The sequence below is a fragment of the Apiospora aurea genome (assembly GCF_038362705.1).
Source record: "Apiospora aurea strain CBS 24483 chromosome Unknown utg000001l_segment0_segment0, whole genome shotgun sequence".
NCBI classification, from domain to species: domain Eukaryota; kingdom Fungi; phylum Ascomycota; class Sordariomycetes; order Amphisphaeriales; family Apiosporaceae; genus Apiospora; species Apiospora aurea.
The window spans coordinates 2,119,182-2,139,689 of record NW_027117388.1 but is presented as its reverse complement, the minus strand read 5'-3'; the positions used below and the strand labels follow the sequence as shown (position 1 = coordinate 2,139,689).

General features: G+C 51.6%; 6 protein-coding genes across 6 annotated transcripts; 2 read left to right on the top strand and 4 right to left on the bottom strand.

Moving 5' to 3' along the window:
• Window positions 1-1,812: 1,812 nt before the first annotated feature.
• Window positions 1,813-3,003, top strand: PG986_000663 (PfkB family kinase; the record flags this gene model as incomplete). The annotated part of the gene is made up of 1 exon (XM_066836885.1): window positions 1,813-3,003. One exon carries the CDS (start codon window positions 1,813-1,815, stop codon window positions 3,001-3,003), a length of 1,191 nt encoding a protein of 396 aa, XP_066705778.1.
• Window positions 3,004-3,803: 800 nt separating this feature from the next.
• Window positions 3,804-4,706, top strand: PG986_000662 (uncharacterized protein; the record flags this gene model as incomplete). Its single annotated transcript, XM_066836884.1, has 1 exon — window positions 3,804-4,706. One exon carries the CDS (start codon window positions 3,804-3,806, stop codon window positions 4,704-4,706), a length of 903 nt encoding a protein of 300 aa, XP_066705777.1.
• Window positions 4,707-5,998: 1,292 nt separating this feature from the next.
• PG986_000661 (uncharacterized protein) lies at window positions 5,999-6,235 on the bottom strand (the record flags this gene model as incomplete). Its single annotated transcript, XM_066836883.1, has 1 exon — window positions 5,999-6,235. One exon carries the CDS (start codon window positions 6,233-6,235, stop codon window positions 5,999-6,001), a length of 237 nt encoding a protein of 78 aa, XP_066705776.1.
• A 3,065-nt stretch (window positions 6,236-9,300) lies between these two features.
• PG986_000660 (uncharacterized protein) lies at window positions 9,301-10,770 on the bottom strand (the record flags this gene model as incomplete). The annotated part of the gene is made up of 2 exons (XM_066836882.1): window positions 9,301-9,800; window positions 10,755-10,770. The coding sequence occupies 2 exons, from the start codon at window positions 10,768-10,770 to the stop codon at window positions 9,301-9,303; spliced, it is 516 nt and encodes a 171-aa protein (XP_066705775.1).
• Window positions 10,771-12,257: 1,487 nt separating this feature from the next.
• Window positions 12,258-12,579, bottom strand: PG986_000659 (uncharacterized protein; the record flags this gene model as incomplete). Its single annotated transcript, XM_066836881.1, has 2 exons — window positions 12,258-12,324; window positions 12,425-12,579. 2 exons carry the CDS (start codon window positions 12,577-12,579, stop codon window positions 12,258-12,260), a joined length of 222 nt encoding a protein of 73 aa, XP_066705774.1.
• Window positions 12,580-13,018: 439 nt separating this feature from the next.
• Window positions 13,019-14,412, bottom strand: PG986_000658 (uncharacterized protein; the record flags this gene model as incomplete). Its single annotated transcript, XM_066836880.1, has 3 exons — window positions 13,019-14,048; window positions 14,105-14,178; window positions 14,206-14,412. The coding sequence occupies 3 exons, from the start codon at window positions 14,410-14,412 to the stop codon at window positions 13,019-13,021; spliced, it is 1,311 nt and encodes a 436-aa protein (XP_066705773.1).
• Window positions 14,413-20,508: the final 6,096 nt, after the last annotated feature.

The window sequence follows — 20,508 nt, the reverse complement described above, 5'->3', positions numbered from 1 at the left end:
TACGCTTTAAAAGCGAATAAAATATTATATCGAAAAGTTAAAATAAATGCGATAAATAAGGAGGTATATTAATAGTAATAACATCGTTATTTTAATAATATATTTCGAATTTAACCGAAATATAGTTTTCGTAGCCGTTAAAAATTAAGAGGCGGTAGCGATTTTTCGTTTACGATTTAATATATTTATTAAAGTGTTTAATTTAATTTAAACCTGTTTTATTATTAGTTTAATTATTAAAAATCAGCTTAATTACTTAGTCGCTTAGTAAATCGGTTTCGCAGGATTAATTCGCAAAGTAATATTGGTTTTAAATAATTAAGAATAGCGGAATATATTAACCTTATAAATTAATATATTTAATCGCCGTTACCTATTCCCGATTATTAAACTAAACCGACTTCGCTTTTCTACGCTACTCGGCGCGTATTACGACGAGTATTAACCTAATTATATTTATTATAAAGCCGGTTTCGTCGAAATTTTAAATGTTTTTATTAACGATCCAGTATTTCGCTTTTATATTCGCGATTAACGTAAACCAGGTAAAAATAACTTTAAAATTTTCGTAAAAAGCTTTTTAATAATTATACCGATAATTTATTTTAGTTTTTAAATTTAAGTTACGGTTAATAAAGCGCTTAATTTAATACTTACCGACGCGGTCGCCGTTACGTAACGCGGTAAAAAGATTAGCTATATTTTTTATATTCACGAAATCGGGAGGTATCCCTTAAATATTTAAATTAATTATATACTTACGAAATACCTCTTTTTTAATTAAATTTATTTTACGTCGTTTCGGTCGGATTTCGCGTTTTAAAGTTCGGCCGTAAATTCGATAACGTAAAGTTAATTCGGGTATATTATAAACTTTTACTGTTACTTTTTAGCTTATTTAATTCGGTTCGTTTCGTATCGCTTAAATTATTAAAACTATTCGACTTTTTTAAAATTAATTAAGTATTATAATTATAAAAGTATTACGCGTTAAAGTTTAATTATATTAAAATTAAATTAAAGTGCGTCGCTAAGTAATATACGTCGCGTAGTGGTAAACCACGTTATTAATATTTCAAAATTCTTTATATTTTACATTTTATTTTATTAATCTTTATTACTCGAATCCTTTTTAAAAAACTAATTAAACATAATTACGTAAAACAATAATTAAAACATTACACTTTAATATTTTTATTTTTATTTTTAATGTGGTGGTTTATTTTATATAGATTTTTAAAAAGTGTGTGTTTCTACGTGAAATGGGCCGATTTTAGGCAATTGGCGTTATTTTTGTCACGTAGCTGTAGCTACCCGCGCTCTTTTATCCAGGTGGCTTAGGTGGGTGTGCACTACCCTGGACTTCTGGTCGGTACTTGCTCATACTCTTATTATCTAACACATGCAGGTGCATTGTAATGTTGCGACACAGCACATTTGGGACGTGTTTGCTCTCGTCAGCCAGCTTAGCTTATCGGCCGATGCACGCACCTCTTCAGCAGCTTATTTCGAGCCGGCTTCTCGATCCGGCTTACGGGCTGATTTTACTGTCAACGTCACCGGCGCCTTCCGTGTTGGCGTCGAAGTAAAGACAGCGTTCATTGGGTACGTTGACGGCCGAGCACGAGCAATCCCGCACTCACACAGCACCCTCTACAGCACCCTCTACGCCCTGTAACGCCCCCAAAAGCTAGAAAAGCAGTCTCAAGGTCGGCTGAACTATTCAGCTAAGATTTGTCGATGCGATTGGCCGGTTAACGGGGAGTTGTGATGGATTCGGCTTCGGATGAGATTTCGTTCGTATCTTTGGGCATGATAGTCCTCGACGAGCTGCATCTGCCCGATGGTCAAATCTTGCGCGACGGCATCGGCGGATCCGGCGCCTGGAGCATGCTCGGCGCCCGCATCGCCATGGGTCGCCGGGACGCCCAGAAGGTCGGCAGCTTCATCGTTGCCGGTCACGACTTTCCCGAGTCGGCGACGCAGGTGGTGCGTAGGTTTGGCGTCACGCTCGAGATGACGGTCGACCCGACGCGCGAGTCCACCCGAGGCAAGCTAGTGTATCACGACAATGCATTCAACAGTAATTCGTCTCGTGCCATCTATGTTACCAGTTTCTTTTTCGCTAACTACAGTACTCATCATGCAGACAAGACGTTCGTGTATCTCACCGTGCCGCTTCAGCCCACGCCTGCTCAGCTACCCCGCAATCTGCTCGCCGCGAGGGCCTTCCATATGCTACTTCCTCCTGAAGCCGTCATGGCCCAAGTACCCGAGCTATTGAGCCGACGCCAGGCAGCCGGCATCCGCGAGCCCCCGTTCATCGTCTGGGAACCTCTTCCCTGGAAATGCACGCCCGAGAGCCTGGAAGCGCACAAAGAAGCGAGCAAGCTCGTCAGCGTCTTCTCGCCCAACCACCTCGAATTGCTCGGCCTCTTCGGGAACGCCAAGCCAAACAGCACGGACACAACCAACGACGGTGGCGCCAAGTCGCAGCAGGCCGTGATTAAGAAGTGTGGCACCGAGCTGTTTGAGGGCGTGGCCGACGGCGCCTGGCAAGGTATGCTGGTAGTCCGCTGTGCCGAAATGGGCTGCTTTGCCAAGAGCGCTGCCGGCGGCGGATTGTCCAACATGTTCCGGCCATACCACATAGACCAGAAAGCCGTCGTGGATGCCACAGGGGCTGGCAATACCTTCCTCGGTGCCTTGGCTGTGTCGCTCGTGGCCGCCGCGCAGAAGAAGGATTCCTCGGAACAAGCAACTCAGCACCAGGAGGTGATGGCTGCAGCACGTGTAATGGGCGACGCTTCGCAGATAGCGGAAACCATCGTCCGAGCGAGCGTGGTGGCCAGCTTCGCTATTGAGCAGATTGGATTCCCAAACAGAACGATGGCGTGGGGAGTAGAATGCTGGAATGGAGAATCCTTCAGTACGCGATATGAAAGAAAGGCAGATGACGGCAGACCGCTGCGCAGACTGTCTCAATCCCTTGATTTGGCCTAGTTTAACCAATCTTTTGATACGTACGCACCACCACCCGTGCACGCACTTACTACGAAAAGTTTCTAGATATCGCAACGCATCGTCGAATTGCATCGTCCCTGTCAAGCTCACTCCCAACTAGTGACGTACAAATGCGTTTTGCGTAAAGCGGTATGCGCATATTGCAGTATGTGCATTTTACGTTATTGCGTAGAAAACAGCGCTCAGGACTACTATGTCGAAGATGACCAATGGCCTGGTCCGACGATGATCCGACGACGCGAATTATATGCATAAAAGAAAGGCAGATACAATTTTTGGGGGCGTGTCAGCTTCTTGCAACTTCCCCTAGTCTGCTTCGGTCTGTCAAGCTCACTCTCAATCCGCTGGTAACTCCTGGATTTCTGGTTGGTACTTGCTCATACTCTCATTCTAATTCCAGTCATTAATGTAACATGGCCCTTTTCAAATAAAATGAATTCTCTTACGCAAAGTAAATTTGATCTTACATCTACTTGCTTGTGTGATAGCCATGGATCAATTGAAGTCAAGTCTGGCCAAATTCAATCTGTCGTCTCACTCCCTTCCGCAGCATCAATGCGGGGCCATTTTCGAGTCTCGTAGCATCTCAAAAGGTGGATTCCAGGGGGTATTTAAGGTTTATTGGACCCTGTTTTGGGGAGAGGGGTTGGTTTCGTTCCACGGCGGGTAAAAAGGGAGGCATCGCCAGTGATCTTCTGAAATCAACAACCAGACGGACCAAACAACGACAGAAAAAAAAAAAAAAAACTCAAGTGCCCACCCTCGCAACTCTCCTGGCAATGACTTCAGTCAGCAAGGCCATTCATACAGGGCCCGGCGATTCCTGGCATGGTGTCGTGAGCCCCGACGGCCCTTTCCAGCCAGAAGCCGGACGCTACCATCTCTACATCGGCCTGTTCTGCCCGTTCGCCCATCGCGCCTACCTTGTGCGGCACTTGAAGGGCCTGCAACATGCGATCGGGGTGTCTGTCGTGAAGCCCTATCCGAAGGGCAACGACGAGGGCTGGCCGGGCTGGCAGTTTCCCGGTACCAACGGGTCTGACGACCTTTACGAGGGCGCGACGGCCGACAAGCTGTTCGGGTCCAAGTTCATGCACGAGGTATACTTCAAGGCCGACCCCGAGTACAAGGGCCGGTACAGCGTGCCCGTCCTGTGGGACACCAAGACGGGCACCATGGTCAACAACGAGAGCCACGAGCTCCTCCGCTGGATGCCCACGGCCTTCAACAGTCTCCTGCCCGACGGAAGCCCCGAGCGGCAGCTGGACCTGTACCCCGAGCACCTGAGGGCCAAAATCGACGAGATCAGCGAGTGGATGCAGCGCGACTTGAACACCGGGGTGTACAAGGCCGGCTTTGCGCGAAGCCAGGAAGAGTATGAGGAGAATGTGCCCACGGTGTTTGCGGCTCTAAACCACCTGGAGTCCATCACTCAACAGAACGGCGGACCCTACATTCTCGGGAGAGAGCTGACGGAGCTCGATCTACGCGCCTATGCCACCATCGTCAGGTTTGATGCTATCTATGTGCAGCACTTCAAATGCAACCTGGGCGCCATCCGTGGCAACTATCCCGTCATCCACAACTGGCTGAAGAACCTGTACTGGAACGTCCCTGGTTTTAAAGAAACCACGGACTTTAGGCATATCAAAGAAAATGTGAGTGATGACAACCGCCTGTGACCTCCTGATCTTGGCTGCACTGTTGCTGACTCGGGACAACAATAGTACACCAAAAGCCATGGCGAGATTAACCCACTTGCAATCACGCCCCTGGGACCCTTCCCTGATATTGAGGCCGGCAGCAAGGTGGAGTTCAGCAGCATGCAACCAGGCTCTATCGATCACCCAGTCGTGTTGGCACGTCAGAAAGACTTGTATGGTCCAAAAGCGGCCTCCTCGCTATAAAGCTATTGTTTCCCTATGAGAGTGAGTTCATATTGGGCAAAGCCGTTTCTGTACAAAATCTTTACTCATCCTGCCTACCTGAGTAGGGCCAGAATCGGCCTTTCTCCTTCCAACTAGAAGTAGCAACTTCTACGCCTCTTAATGTAGCTCATGAGCTGCCTTTAGATGCAATGACTGATCTACTCCGTTACTCTCGATAGATCAATGAATATCTTGGATAGGGTGAATCGACTATCTTCGTGATGGTCACTCGGGCATGAAGTTGTGGGGCACAGGTCCGAACTTTTGCCTCCACATTCCCCGGGCGAAATAGCGCCGGCGCAATATCTCCGACGTCATCGATTGGTGGTGGATCCGGACCGGTCGGGCGACAACACTTGGCACGACACGTTCTTTCTTCACGCATGCATAGAAACATGAACATTTCACTTCCTAGACAACAAAGCTTTTCAGGAAACACGTAGACATTCATCCACTGCAATTTCTCCTCAAAGTCGGCCCTCATGCTGCAGCCAATACGCCGCCTCCGGCCCACATCCATCGCCAGCAGTCTGCTGTTCGCCTCGCTCCTAACACCGCAGAAGCAAAAGCAACCGTATTCTGGCATGGCCGGACAGCAGAAGACAACAGTAGACATGGCTCCTCACACCTCCTTCGCCTGGAAGACTCGGCCGTACCAGCCACGGCACGCGGCGTGGCCGTACACCGAGGCCGACTTTGCGCGGCAGGACCCCAGCCCGGACACGTCCTTCTATGACACGCCGCGGTTCGTGACGCACATAGACGACGAGGCTATTGCGTCTCTGCGGGACTACTACGATGCCGTGCTGCCCCGCCAGGGCCGGATCCTCGACTTGTGCAGCTCGTGGGTCAGTCATTACTCGCCGGGCATCGAGAAGGCCGCCGCGGGCGAAGGAGGAATTCAGGTCATGGGGATGGGCATGAACCGAGAAGAGTTGGCAGCGAATCGGGTCCTCAATAGCGGAAAGATCGTGGTGGACTTGAATGAAAAACCGGATGTCGCCCGCGCTCTCAGGGAGAGCAACAACCCTATGCAAAACACATCGTCAGCTGGTGGGACTGCTACTCAGGAGGATAATAAGTTCGACGCCAGCACTTTGGTCGTATCTATCGATTACCTCATCCACCCGGTCGAGGTGCTCAGGAGCCTGAGAGACGTCACCAAGGACGGCGGCGCCGTTCACCTCACCATCAGCAACCGCTGCTTCCCGACCAAGGCCATTGCCCGATGGCTGAAGATCAGCGAAGAGGAGAGGCTGCAGATGGTTGGTGACTATTTGCATTTCGCGGGCTGGAAGAAGATTGAGATTGTCGAGTTGAGCGATGGGCAGCCGCAGAAGTCAGGCCCTCAGCAGCAGGGCGGGTTGCTGAACAGTTTGTTCGGTGTCATTGGTATGGGCCATAGCGATCCGCTGTGGGTGGTTCGTGGAGTTAATGAGCCCATCTAGATGGAGCTGTTTGGGGCTGGGGTATGATCAGATGATGGATCGTGGTAGGTCTCTAGATTGTAGGATGGTGCATTTAGTAGACGAAAAGAACGTACCCTTTGTATACGTGGGCGTGGTCTGATCCAAGTGAGCCAACAAGTAATAGGAAGAAGCTTGGTTTGGTATGTCAGATGGCTGTGTCTTCTGATGTTGATCTCCAGGAGTAAAATAACACTGTCCTTCCAAACTACAGGGCTGGTTGTATCCCAATGTATGGTGAAGCGCCCATTGCCCACAGCTTAGGAAGGCCGAGTGGGTTGTAGGTAGCGACTAGAGAACTAAATCACCTACAGCTCCTGCGTGCCCAAAGTAATGGGTACCTAATCAAGGTCCATCTCGATAATCTAGGTAGAGCTTCATATCAAATCAGATTCGCACAATAACCCACTGAGCCACACGACCAAGAAAGGCGTAGACAGTAGAGCAGTTCGAATCCCACCAGCAGCACGACTTTTCGGTTTAGCACACAGCCTTGTGGCACCAGAGAGAGATAGAATAGAACAGGAATAATAAATCACAAAACTTAATAGAAAGAAGAAGGAAAAAAACAAACAGCGTGCTGAGTAGCCTTGGGGCACCTGGTCCGGTCAGGCGGGCACCCAGTGGTGTGGCGACACTGCCCCGGGGGCACCCTAGGCGTTGGATTTCTCTGTTGTTAGGATTTATGGATGGAAGCTTTGCCTTCTTTTCCGAAAGCGCATGAAGCGGAACAGAGCTGCCAGAACCAGAAGGCCCTGTGGTACAACACCCAAGAAGGCAACCATCGTGCCAAGTAACTGGTGTAAGCAACAACGTGCAGTTTACCCCTTCACTACTACGAACGGCTATGATATCTCTTCTGTTACGACACATTCCCATTCCTATTGGCATTGCAGTTGAGGATCTCTCCATGTGCAGGTACGTGGGCAACGAAGTATGTTTGTGCAAAGATCAAGGTCCCTCGTGGCGCCTCGCAGCCCCCGATCGACCACTCTTCTACAGCATCAGCAGGCAAGTTAGTGAGTTCTCGCAGGTCATCTAGGTAGCAATTGCGCAGCCTGTAGTGACATATCAGGGAGCTTACAGGTAGTACACCTAGGCAAGTCAGTGCTTATGGAGTTGGGTACAGGCACCTACCCACAGCACCACAGCAACAATCAGATACCTGAAGCAATTCAATTCGTGCCAGACCTACACAATCGACCACTGAGCCAAACCGCCAGCACAGCTACAGACCCCCAGGGTTCGAGCCCGACCTGGAGCAGCTTTTTTCTTTTCTTTTCTTTTCTTTTTTTTTTTTTTTTTTTTTTTTTTTTTTTCCAACATACAGAACCAAAATGAAAATATGCCTACCCGCAACACCTCTTTTCGCCCCCCTGTCGCCGAAGTGGCAGGCTTGCCCTGCTACACATCTGCATCACCCGGTCTACCCCAAGCTGCCTGTATTTGTCTCCGGTCTTTTCTATTCCTTTTCCTGCTTCACGCGGTTTCCCTTGATAATCGAGGGCGCCACGTGGAGCGAGTGTGGTCGACACGCTTCCAACCGAATGGACAACGAAGGGAATCACCAAACCCTCAATCTTTATGATGCGGGAATACAACTACATACGTCCAAGTTCACAATGGGGATACAGTCGGTGTGCCACCAAGCAGCCGCCCTGGAAGCAAAGCCCTTACAAAAACCCTGAGCTTGCAGGAATACATTGGAGTGACGTCGTTACTGGTCATATTTACACCCCCGAACGGTATAAGTTAAGATTTCAAGTTCTCCATAGTAAGAAGCGAGTCGGCAGCAGTGTCTTGCTCTATATGCGAGCAAAAAGGTATAAAGATTGGGTCGGTCGAGGACGCCCGAGTGGCAATCATCAAGGGGAAAGGAACAAAAGTGGCCAAAATGAAGAAGAAAAGAATAAAAGAAAATTTAAAAGAAAATAAAAATAAACGCCTGTAACCGTTCGGGGATTGTCCTATGTGCCGATGGACAGGATCCCGTACTGAGTTACCCAGAGCCCCCCTATATCGAATGGGCGATGCCACGAGGCCAAGCCAAGTGAACCCGCACCAATCACTCAAGGCGAGTTGGACGGCGAGCAGCTCAAAGGGCCGGTCCGACAACAGAGGGAGTCACCGGTCCTCTCTCGAAAGAGAGGCGATTGAAACCCTCCGAACACAACGACCATGAGGTCGAGGGGTCAGACCAACCCAGCGCAGGAAAATTGGCCGTTGTTTGGCGATATGTATACATCCATGGATTTCCGCCAGTTTAGCCGGTAATTAGCCGGTAGTTAGCCGATTATCTGCCGACCGGGGATTCGTGCACGATCCAGGCGCTAGCGCTAGCGCGTTGGTCTAGCGTCTGGGGTAGCGTGCGGGGGCGCTACGTACTTAGCTGGGGTTAGGCGGCTTCAGGCGATGATCGCCTGCGTCCAGGCTCTGGAGGAAGGCGCCCGGCTGATCACTAGGGGGGTGGTTTCAAGACCACGCTTGCTGGCCAATATCCTCCTTGCAGCTACCATGCCGCCATGCCGACATACTTCCAGCTTTCCCAGTGAGGCTGCTTCATGCACCGTCGCTGCCGGGCATTGCTCACTGTCTTCTCTCGAGCGAAATCGTCCACGTGGGTGAGCGTGCGCACCTGGCTTAACACAATACAACCAGTGGGAGTTTGTTGCCGGCGGGCCTTGTCAGCGTTGGGAACTCGCGTTCATTCATAATTGCCATTGCCTTTCTATATGAGGCTCTCCTATAAATCGGATTTGCAGCGTTTATATCCTGTTGAAAATGTTGAAAGAACCCCTCTTCACCTCGGCACATAGAGCCGCTCACTCTTCCTTGGGAGTAGCGACTCCACCACCCTCGTAGTAGGTCGCCGCAACCTTGGCCTACCGAGTAGCCGTCATATTGACACCGAAGCTGAACCAAGCAAGGACGCCGTCCTCGACCTGGTTGCCCAGCAGAACGTACTCGACGATGGGATCGGTGGTCTCGAGGTCCACGAGCAGCAGCCTGTCCTTGTCGTTGGTGGTGACGGGCTGCAGGTTGGCGTTGTAGGGCGCCAGCTTCTCGACCCGGTCGCTCAGCGCCTGGTCGAAGTAGAACTGCCCGACGTGGCTGACGGTGGCCTCGAGGATGGTCTGGTTCGCGCGCGGCGTCGCCTCGGGGTGCACCGCGACGTGCACGTGCTGCGCCCGGCCCGAGTAGTGGCCCGGGTACAGCGTCTCGAACTGGGCGGCGCCGCTGGCGTCGGTCTGCTGGAAGCCCCGCAGGAAGGTCGTCTTCAGGTCCTCCGGGGCCGGGGTGTAGTCGGCGCCCGAGGGGACGCCCGAGTAGATGCCGGTGGAGTTGCAGGCTGTATACCAGAGTTTAGTCGACTTCGAGGTGGCTTTATTTATGGCAGTCCCGGATCAGCTCCTCCAGCGGACCACTTGGATGCTCAAGAAGAACTTACAAATCGCCCGTATCCGCCAGAGTCTCCATCCCCCGCGACTTTCACGTTGCGTCCTCTTGTCTTGGCATGCTCCCCTGGCTAGGATGGCGCAGCAACGCGGCAGAACCTGTGCAGATATAACCCGATTCAGTCACCAGCCAGGGGTCGTAGCCCACTTCCGCAGCCTTGGCACCCGGTAAACAACCTGGGATCAGCATCTAAATCTGGGTCCTGCCGATGCATCACTTCGAATGCAGCGGCGTTGGAGGCAACCCCACCACAGAGACCACCACCAATATACAGTCTACCCCCTGAAAGTTTGTTTATTTTCTACCCTTGTGTGAGAGCCCTGGTACGAGTATTTTATGCGTCGCCGATACCTTTATCGGGCTGAAACGTATATTTGCAATGCTTAGTTGTGGCATGAATATATGGTAGTAATTCCTCCGTTTTTTATGTTTCGGATAAAACGTTGGATGTACCTTTACCGCAAATATGGCCTCTTGATACTTCATCTGAACTCCGAAACGGTGTCCATCAATTAACAAACTTTCAGGGGTGCACGTGTATGCGGCTCCATCGTGATCAAGATCGTGGCGGCGTTCCGGAGCCAATGAAGGCGTCAACATAAATCAGCATCTTTCCAGTTGGCCATTTAGTACGTTGCCCCCCCCCTGCCCCCGAGTTATATTCCAGGGGCGATTTTCGACAATAGTCGATAGGCCCAACTGAGGAAGAAATATTTCCCTACTAAGGTAAATGCCGGCATGGCGTGGCTATGGCCTCCGATACTGTGTGCACATGGTAATTTGCAGCATTCAAGATACTTTCAGGGGATCGCTCGTCAACCTTTTGATCAAGTTTCCTTCGGCTTTTTCATATATTTGTTTGTCTGTTTTTTTAACGTACATGCGATACCATCCATGGCTTACTATCCCCTTGAGCGCCAACTTCGCCAATGATTGGAGCATCGTCTGATTCAATTCATGGATTGCGTCATGGAGATCTCGGTAGATTGTTCATCCCCGGTTGGCGATAGCTCTCCGAACCGAACATGAAATCCGGCAGCAATCGGCAAAGAGGCGGGCAGCCGGAACCTGCACCCGGAGTCTCTGTCGGCTACTGGAAGTGTTTATCTTCTAACACGGAGGCCTCTTTCGAAGCTTGCCTGCGATGCTCTGCTTTCGTCTGCTGCTCGGCTTTCCACCGAACCAAGCGTGCCAACGTCTGGGTGGGCCCCTTAGACAGCACGGGAGATAGAGCAGACACAATATTTCCGAGTATACCATGATTTCGACGAGTCACATTTCCCACGGCATTTCCACTCTTTGTTTCTATGTATATATACTCGCCCTCCCAACATCAAATAGCGAGTCGTCGAAACGTCGCCGACCTGAACTGTGATGCAGACCAAGTTCGTCCCTAGCCCATCCGTAGCCAACCTTGATTCAAGCTTATCCATCTCTGACTTCGTGACTAGCTCGGCTCTAGACTATAAGTGGATAGGAAAGTCTGCGTAGTCGGATGAAAAGACAGACCCTCTTTGAATTTTCTGCCGCATGCGTCATGAACCATACATAGTGCCTAGTAGCCACACTTTTCCTTATCCCAATCCGATATAGTGTAACGGTCAACATACTGCGTTTTCATCTCGAGAAGATCCGCGGAGCTCGGGGTTCGATTCCCCGTATCGGAGATACATATAATCTTTCGCATTTACTCTTTGCTTTTTTGCCTTCTTTTTACTTGGTCTATCCACGTCGTTCTATACGATGAGTGCTTGCATATGCTTGCCCAAGACATTGGAGGTTAGCACCCTGCTTAGGTATGGGTGACTGGTATTAGAGTCTAAGAAAGATTTGATGTTTTGTGCAGGTGATATCCTGATTTATCGAATAAGCTTTGAACCAATCCGATGTTCTGCAAAACCTAATGAGAAGGTTGACGGTATCTCCGCTATACTGCACAATTTGTGGTTTAAAAGCTCAGCTCAAGCCTCCCGCAGGCCAATTTCCATGCCACCTTAAACCATAAGTCCCCTACCTACACCAATTGGTTCCTTGTGTGGGTTCACTGATCACTCCATCCTCCATCCCTCTCCAATATGGGCTTAACTACAGACATTCCCTCTGAGCCGCCACCGTCATACGGCACGTTCGAGAATGAAACCGCCCACAGCTACAAACTCGTCCAAGACGAAGAGATTGCGAGCGATTCGGTACTCCGGGAACTGAACGAGATATGTCTACCTAGGTGGGAGACCCGGATCATTTCTCCGCCAGTCGAATCTGACCGAACGGATGGCCGTCATGTCGCGCGTCCCGAAAGGCCGGAGTATGCAACCGTCATGGGTCAGCCACCGAATACGAGGTGGAGGGCAGTCTTGATGACTCTTCGAGACGACATGTATCGCTATGGGTTGTCTTTGGAGGACTTCCGGCCGTACCGCCTGGTGCTCTTTCCAGTCATAGCGAGCGTGCTATACACTCGAGATTGCGAGCAGTCGCCTCCGTCGGCTCCGAAAAGACCGGCTACCTTTCCTTACTACTCGACCGACTTAGAGGTCCTCGAACACATACCGAGCGCCGACCTGCTCTCGCGCGCATGGAAGCACATGCTGTGCGTGGACTACGGCGTCCCCGGCGTAACCCCCGTGAACGCCATAGGCAACAACCGGCCCACCGAGGTTGCGTTGTTCGACTTCGCCGAGGCCGTGGTCAGTGTGGCCACCCATTTCTGCCACCACTGGTCCGTGATGACGAAGCGACAACGCGACCGGCTGTGGCACTGCATCGCCGGGGCCACACGCCAGATGGACCCTTCGGATTTCGGCATGATGCTCTATCATCTACACACGCATCATGAGAGGCCTTACCGCAATGCCAAACTCGGGTACGACCGGAACTATATGGGCGCCCTTCAGTCACTCGTCGACAGTATCCCCTCCAAAGGGACCGAGGGGCTCATTCGCAAGCTATCGGTCGATTATCACGTCATGGTGCCGGCATTGCGCCTCAACCATCCTCGGGAAGCGAGCAGAATGAACAAGTCCATCAGGTCTCTTGCAGCGACATACGGCATCTGCCTAACTGTGCTAACTGTTGGAGAGAAAAATACTTTCCGAGTAATAAATTATTAGGGTATAAACATCCATCATGTCTCAGTCTATGTGCTCAAATGGTGGGATGGTGCTTCCATGGCACCTTTGACACAGGCAACGCTCCCTCCTTCAACCATTCGAGTACGGGCGACGCGACTACTAGCGGCCCAATGACACTTTTTACCATCATTTGGGGCACCGGCAGGCACGGTATGATATATTTGGCAACGATCCTGCACTTCCAGTCAGGCCATGCCAGCATCCTGACAGCTTTCATCGAGGTGTCCGACAGGGCTTGCGCGTATTTCGCCCGATCGGTCTGGTAGGAGCGGAAGAGGGCTTCCAGCGATTGCCTGCTCGGGTTCGTGTCCTCAAGAAGGAGCTTCCGCAGCTTGTTAACGAGGACGACAAGGTCAGTCACGCCGCAGTTGTAGCCCAGCCCGGCGTGCGGCTCCAGTTTGCGGACCGCGTCGCCAACCAGCACCGTTCGCTTCAAGTACCAGTCGTCTATCAAGCCTTCCTCCAAATTGATTACTCCAGCCTCCCCTAACCGGAATGAGTCGACGTCGGAAACGGTACGTCCAGGTGCGATGTAGAGATTGCCCCAGCGCTCGAGTATCTCCCCCTTATCTGCGTCTGTGTAATACCGCTTCGGCGTGCGCGTCGGCGTTTCGAGTTTCTCGTAGATGCCTAAAGCCCCCGAATTTGTCCCGTAAACAATCTGAGCACACATACCGTCGTGGGTGGCATCATACTTGGTGTTCGGCGTCAGGCCGGGTAGCACGGGGAGGTCGGCAAAGTATAGTCGATATGTCGTCGTGAATGGAGCCTTTTGGTCTTGCAGCAACTCCTCTGGCTCCACGGATGACCTGGAAGCCCGCGTTAATAAGCGGACCTTGCTGTGGACGCCGTCTGCCCCGATGACAATGGAGCCCTCGTGCGAAGTACCATCCTCACAGGCTACGGTCACGCCGTCTTCGGAAGTCAGAATCTTCTCCACAGCCTTTCCGAGTAGTATGCGAGCTTTTACGGTTTCTGGCAGGCTCTCAAAGAGAAACTTGATCATCTGGTGGCGCTGCGTGAACTTGACAGCATATCCAAGCCTCAAGTACCTGTCAGTGCCTGGACTATAAGCGTGGCGTGTTGTTCTCCTACTCACTGTTTCTCCATGAGCTCCAATGTCGCATCCTCTCCCCTGACGCGGCCATTCTCGACGGAGAGGGCGATGGTCCGCTTGCATCAATCCAAGATCGGCTGCACCGCCTCGAGCAGACCGAGCTGATCGAATGTGCGGAACGTTTGCGGCCAGATGGCCAGCTGAGTCCCGCGCGAGGTAAATATGGACGTGTGTTTCTCCAGGACGATGAAGTCAATGCCAGCTGCGGTGAGGATGTGGGCGGCGGTAAGGCCAACGAGCCCGCCGCCGACGACAATTGCACGGAAGGGTTTGGCTGCTTTCTCTGACATACTTGGCTATTGTAGGTAACTGCTGCAGGAAGGGTGTGAATGATCGCAAAAGGATTTGGAGGGTGTTCAGATATGTCTCAGAGTCACGAGAAAGGGGTATCAACTGAAAGAAATAGGGCTGACTTGACACATACCTGTCCATCTTTAGATCTTAGCGCCCCGTGGCACTATCTATTTGCGAAATCCGCAGGCACTATATGCGAAACCCGCAGACGCTAGCAAGGGATTTAAGCCGCTAAATGAAGGGATTGGCAGCCGCCAGCATCGTTGTCTACTGCTTACTGTACGGCAACATACGATAGGGGATACATAACGGGTGAAACTGTGGACCCTGTGATTGATTTCATTTGATTCAGCTGGATGCCTAGCGGAGGACATCGGTATATACGATGCTTTAAGCGGCCTGAGAGTTCCTTGTGAGCGCAGCTCCGCGCGATGGGGATATCCACATCACCACCGGCATCACGGCCCGACTCGGCCTGCCAACTCCCGAATATATGCTGACTTTCCTCGGGATAGACATCCATGCCCAGTGAATATTCCGATGCATTGTATCGCCTTTAATTGCCATACGCTGCGTGAGGTCGAGCAGTCTCCAGTATTGACTCGGTGTCGCACTCGTTAACCCGGATTTGTCGCCTCGGACGCATTCGGGGAAACCTGATGGAGGGAGTAATAAACGTATGCAGTCTTTTCGTCATGTTGCCTATTTCGGCTCGGATGGGTTGGTAAGCTAGGAGCTTGCCGCAGAGAACCCCTGCCGCGGAGTGAGCAGAACCCCATATCGCGGCTTTATCCTGTTGGACTGAAGAAAGGAGTCAACATTTATCGACGGACTATGGGATCGTTGCTTTTAGGTGTTTTCTATATTTTCTTTTGTTCCTCTTTCTTGCTTTCTTTCTTGCCTTTTTCCCAGGAAAGTAAAGCAAGGGGCGGCACCTGAATCTCTGGCCGGGCTACTCACCTTTTAATCCGCTTGCTTGGTATGTGTAGTATATACGAAGCACATTTATATTGACCGCAGTATGAATTTGATGAGGTTAGAGCTCTGTAAAACTCTAGCCGCCGGGGAGTGTCACTTACAAGCCCCCTAGTAGAACTATGCCGGCCACGATGAGCTTTGTCCTAAGGGGAATTCGGACAAAGATGGCTCTAGCAGGCAATTCCATGACCATAATGCCCAGAAGGGTCTCGACGATGCAGAAAATTGGGAAAAAGAGGTCCCCGTTGAGGCATTTTCCCGATTCAAAAGGATTCCAAAACTTGCTGAGTGGGAAGCAAAGGCGGAGGTGTACCACGACGAAACTGGCTATAAGGCAGGCAATACACAGGGCTATAACCGCGGAATATTTCGTTAAAAAAGATGGTGTCACGAAGATGCACCGATATAAGAGGCACAGGGAGATCCTGACGGCTGCTAGGGCGAAAGATGAAGTGCAAAGTCCGACATATGTGGCCTAGTCGTCCACGAAATAATTAGCAGGGGTTTTCAGGAATAGGCAGACTTCATATGCATCACCTTAAAATAGCTCTCCATTACTGCAAAGTTCTCGAGCGAGGGTTCGAGTGTAACAGCCGCAATGAGCTCATTGACTGGCCTGCCGCCGCCGCCATCGTGAATACCTATTGCCATCGATTGGACAGTATATAGCCATGTTCAAGAAGGTTCCTACCCCATATATTAGAGGCCGCAGCCGTGACGAAGATTGGAACAGACAAAATCCTTGTCCAATCCTCCGAGTGAATGCCAGTCTTCGTGGTGACCTTGCACCACAAGCGCAAGGAGGTGGATGCTAGCATGATGATGCACGTCACGACACTGATGATTAGTGTGTTCCTCCCGCTCTTCGTGAGTTCCATTATCAAGTTAGGTCTTAAACAGAATGAACAAAACAGACAATCTTGGCACTAACCGCAGCAGATCAAGTGAAGTCTGCATATGCTACAACCAATATATGGGAGTTATATATGACGATTGAGTGGGAGAGGATATCAGGTTGACATATGCTTCTTCATTCTAGAAACATTCGTCATCCTATTAACCCAGATTACAGTATTACGAGGCCATACAGAAGATCCCCCCCTAATCTATATTCTGATTGGCCGCATGAGCATTCCGGCCCCCATACTTAGGTGTCGTCACCCATCAAAGGTTATGCACGTAAGATCTAGGGAACTTACTTGCGTGTGGATGGGGTATTGTGGCATGATGGTCGATGCCTCTTGTACTGAAGACGATTGGTCTGTTAGTAATTCTTCCCATATTGCCCCTTTACCCACTCGCCGAATGGGATTCATGATTTTGAGGATTGCGAGCCCATTCTCACATGAGCTATATCTTGACAGTCAGCCTCATGAACGGCAAAAACTTGCCGTCACACTCTCCCTTTCAAGACTAGATTCTACAGCCTCTTCACCCAAGTCCACACCAAATGGTGCGTTGTCTGATACTCAAGCCAGCCAGCGTATTACGTGAGCCCGAAATCTGCCAGCATGTAACATGTGCCTGGCCCACCCGTCGGACTAGAACCATCAGGGTGTAAGTTGGCAGGTTACGGCTGCGGAACGCATCCTGGCAACGACGCGTGCCGGCCGAACTGGCAATCGGAGGGATCAACGTTTTGATGCTGGTCTCGGAATCTGAACCTATCACTCATGTTCTCTACAGATGCTTTCAGTCATATAGTCCCAGTCCCTAGCTGTGTATTGCAGGCGCAGGCGCATGATTGGATGGCGTACTTGAACTTAGAGACGCCCATATTCGACGGGTACTTGCCTTTACGGGGGAACCTGATGTTGTGATGGCCTCTGATCCTCGTCAGTCCGGGATCGGACGCTCATTAAAGGGGCAATCCGCTTCAGACAGACTCAAGTACACTGAATGAGAGGATGCCGTGCCCGACTCAATAGGAGATAACGAACCAACTCGGGCTCGCACATGACGGTACGCATTGGTTCCAGATGACTGAGAGGTAGTGGCGGCCTGGCTACTTGACCGAAGGCATGCTGCTGGCACCCCCGGCATGAAAACCGACAAATAATGTACCGCCAGATGATCATACCGAGGCGACCTTGTGTGGCGGGCCGCGCTGTCTAGAACCATGACTATTCCCTCAGCCGCGGCCAGACTCATTGCGTATTTGCTTTTCTTCGGTGGCCGTTTTGGGGACAGCGGGACGTCCGTCCGGTGATCGAATTGTCAGACATAGCCTATGTGGAATTTCTGAGTGGTTCGCCACCTTGCGCGGACGCACATCACATCTCTTGGTCAGTATACCAGTAGCGTCGATAGTCGCCAGGCTCCTTTGGCTGTGGGTGGTTTTGCTTTTGGAATTCGGATGGCTGTATCGCGTGTTTGTTGTGTTGTGTCAGAGTCATCTGATTGGCAAGTCACCATTGCCACTATTGAAACCCGAACTCATGATGAATATAGCAGGATTTCATTTTAGAAGCAATGACTGCAACCGAAATCGATATAGGATACAAGATGGTCGAAGTTGAGAGTTGAGCAACCTCGATGTAAATGGATTCAGGGGGAAAGTGCTTGTAGCCTTGGGAGTCTGACTCGGCCGGGTAATTGGCAGTAGGAACAGAGATTAGTCACTAATGGCATTGCACATCATTTAGAAAAGTGTGCAGAGTCTTCTAGGGGGTTCGTTTGTTCCGAGGAGAACACGTGCGCAGTAAACTGACATCTGTACGATGCGATACCCCTGTGAGGCAGAGCCAGGGAAGCCTGCAAAACCCGCAAAGTGGGTGTTGCCGGAGCGTCGAACCTTCCCCCTGGTTCATTTGGCAGAACTATGGTCTCCAGAAGAGTGCAACATGAGATGAACAAGCCCGGACCATTGCACGCATCGAGACGGAGGGTGGCCCAAAGAGGGAGTCCTCAGTCCCCTGTCGCCACCGATTCAGACTCTGCTAGACTGACTGGTTGACGCTAGTGTTTCTTTATCTCCGTCGTCCATCATGCTAATAATAAATACTTTTTAGGGATCGACAGGGTAGCACTATACTATGCGACAGGGCGGATCAAGTCGTGATGGCTGGATCTATTGACACCAAGGTAACGTACCTACATCCTCTTCGAACCACCCCCACGACTCTTTTGAGGGAAGGTCCAGGCGCGAACGGACAGGATCGGCCATCGCTAGTCGATCATTTCATCGTCTTCCAGTGGCGTGGCATGGCCCAGTCACCCGTCGTCTCAAGATAATGTTTCGGAGGGCTTGCAGACGGGCGGCTAGTGCGCCTGGAAAACGTGTCGTGCGTGCAGATGATTCCTTCAGACATGACCCGGTCTCCAGATCGGGTAAGTGAAGAAAGCACCTTGCATTCACGGCTCGCATTGCCACCATTATGTGTGCGTGATATCGAGCTGAGGGCTGGCATTTGGAGAGGGAGGCCATGCGTGGGAGTGGATAGTGTTTGCATGTCGAGCTGAGCTGAGAGAGAGTATGTATACAGAGGTGTGCGTCGGCCCCGCCGTTTCACGCAGTCAGTGTCAACACGGAAGCCTTCGCGGGCAAATACTTGCAAGACATCCCATGCTTCCAGAAGACTGCGACGGCGTGTCCAGGTTGTCGGGATTTTCGTTACTTTTTTTCTCTTGTGGCTTTGCGGTCTTGTCCGATCGAGTCTCTACTTTGTGTGCTGTGTCGGTGGCTATCCTCCATGACTTGAGCTACAGGAACTACGTGGCCGAGGCGGATCCTGCGGCCACCGTAGGCTTAACTGGAGTCGACGAGAGTCGTCGCATTGAGAATCCAAAGGCAGGCGGCAACTAACATCATCATCATCATGGTGGGGATGGCTTCGGTAAGCCGAGGCGTTTCTTTTCCAGCTCAAGGAAGATGACGGGATCCGGATCGACGCGTGGCTGGGCTAGGCGAACACCTAAGAGCAAACGGGAGGATGAAAAGGCGCAAAAGCAGCTGCAAAGGGTGAACCGACGCAAGCCCAGCTCACGTTTCGCGCGCGTCAGCAGCTCCGAGGAAGCTCGGTTGATAGTGAGTAAGGTTTTCTCAGCACTTACGACTAGGACGAGATCAATCAACGGCTCAGACGTTGAGAAGGCAACACGTGCGTGCAGTTGCTGCAGAGGCCCTGCGATGCCAAGGGAAAAAGTGGCTTCGAGGCTTCCAACCTTCGGTGCCTTAAGCGGAAGAAAGTCCAGGGCCTAGACGCAAGGTGTCCGTTAATGATTGCGCCGTCCAGCAGCTCCCCGCCGGGGAGTGTGTGGGATGTACCTTAGTGCGAACACAGCTACGCCAGCTGCGCCAGCTACAGCGCTGGCAGGCAGGGCATCACCCAGCAATCTGGATGGGGGGTGGGTGCGGTGGGGTTTAGTGGCTCTATTAGGCTTGGGGGGGGCAGTTCCCTAGCAGGCTAGCACCCTCCAAGACTCGCTAGCCACCCTAGACCCCAGCGAGCAGCGAGTGCGTGCTTGGCCGGGGAGGGTCTGGGAGCCCTACAGACGACTCGATCCACCCACGTGCGATGCAGCCGGCATCTGATAGGCCCTTCCCCAATATCAGCCAAGGCTGTGCCAAGAGCCGCACGTTGCACGGGCGGCCCAACCAGACGTCGACAAGGGACGGGATTGCATCTCACCACGCCCTCGAGATATCATCCTCGCCTGCCTGTTCGTAAAACTCTATGGCCAGCCCATGGGCAATGAGGCACGACCCTGGCCGGATCCAGAGCCCATCTCCGAGCTGGTGGCGTATTGCGCCGAGAACCATCAAGCAAATCCAAGACAGAGCTTGTCTTTCTCGGCCAAGGCTTGGTTCCCCTTGCTCAATCCCTCGCCCGTCCAGCCGTCTTCCATGTCGCCAAGCCGCTCTCTCGCCAAGCCCTCGGTGACCCAAGCAAGCAAGAGAAGCTCAGAGCTGCTGATGCGATGGATACCAGTATCCAGTAACGGCGCGATAGGCTGGCCCCCCAGCATGGCCTGCGCCCATCAGCCCATGCACGCCCTTGCGGGTGCGGGTAGGTGTCTCTCAGAGGCCTGCCCGAAAAGTTCGGCAAAGTTCAAGATATAAACGTGTGGCCCTCGCTTCATCCCATACTATCATCCTCTTGACATCCATCCCT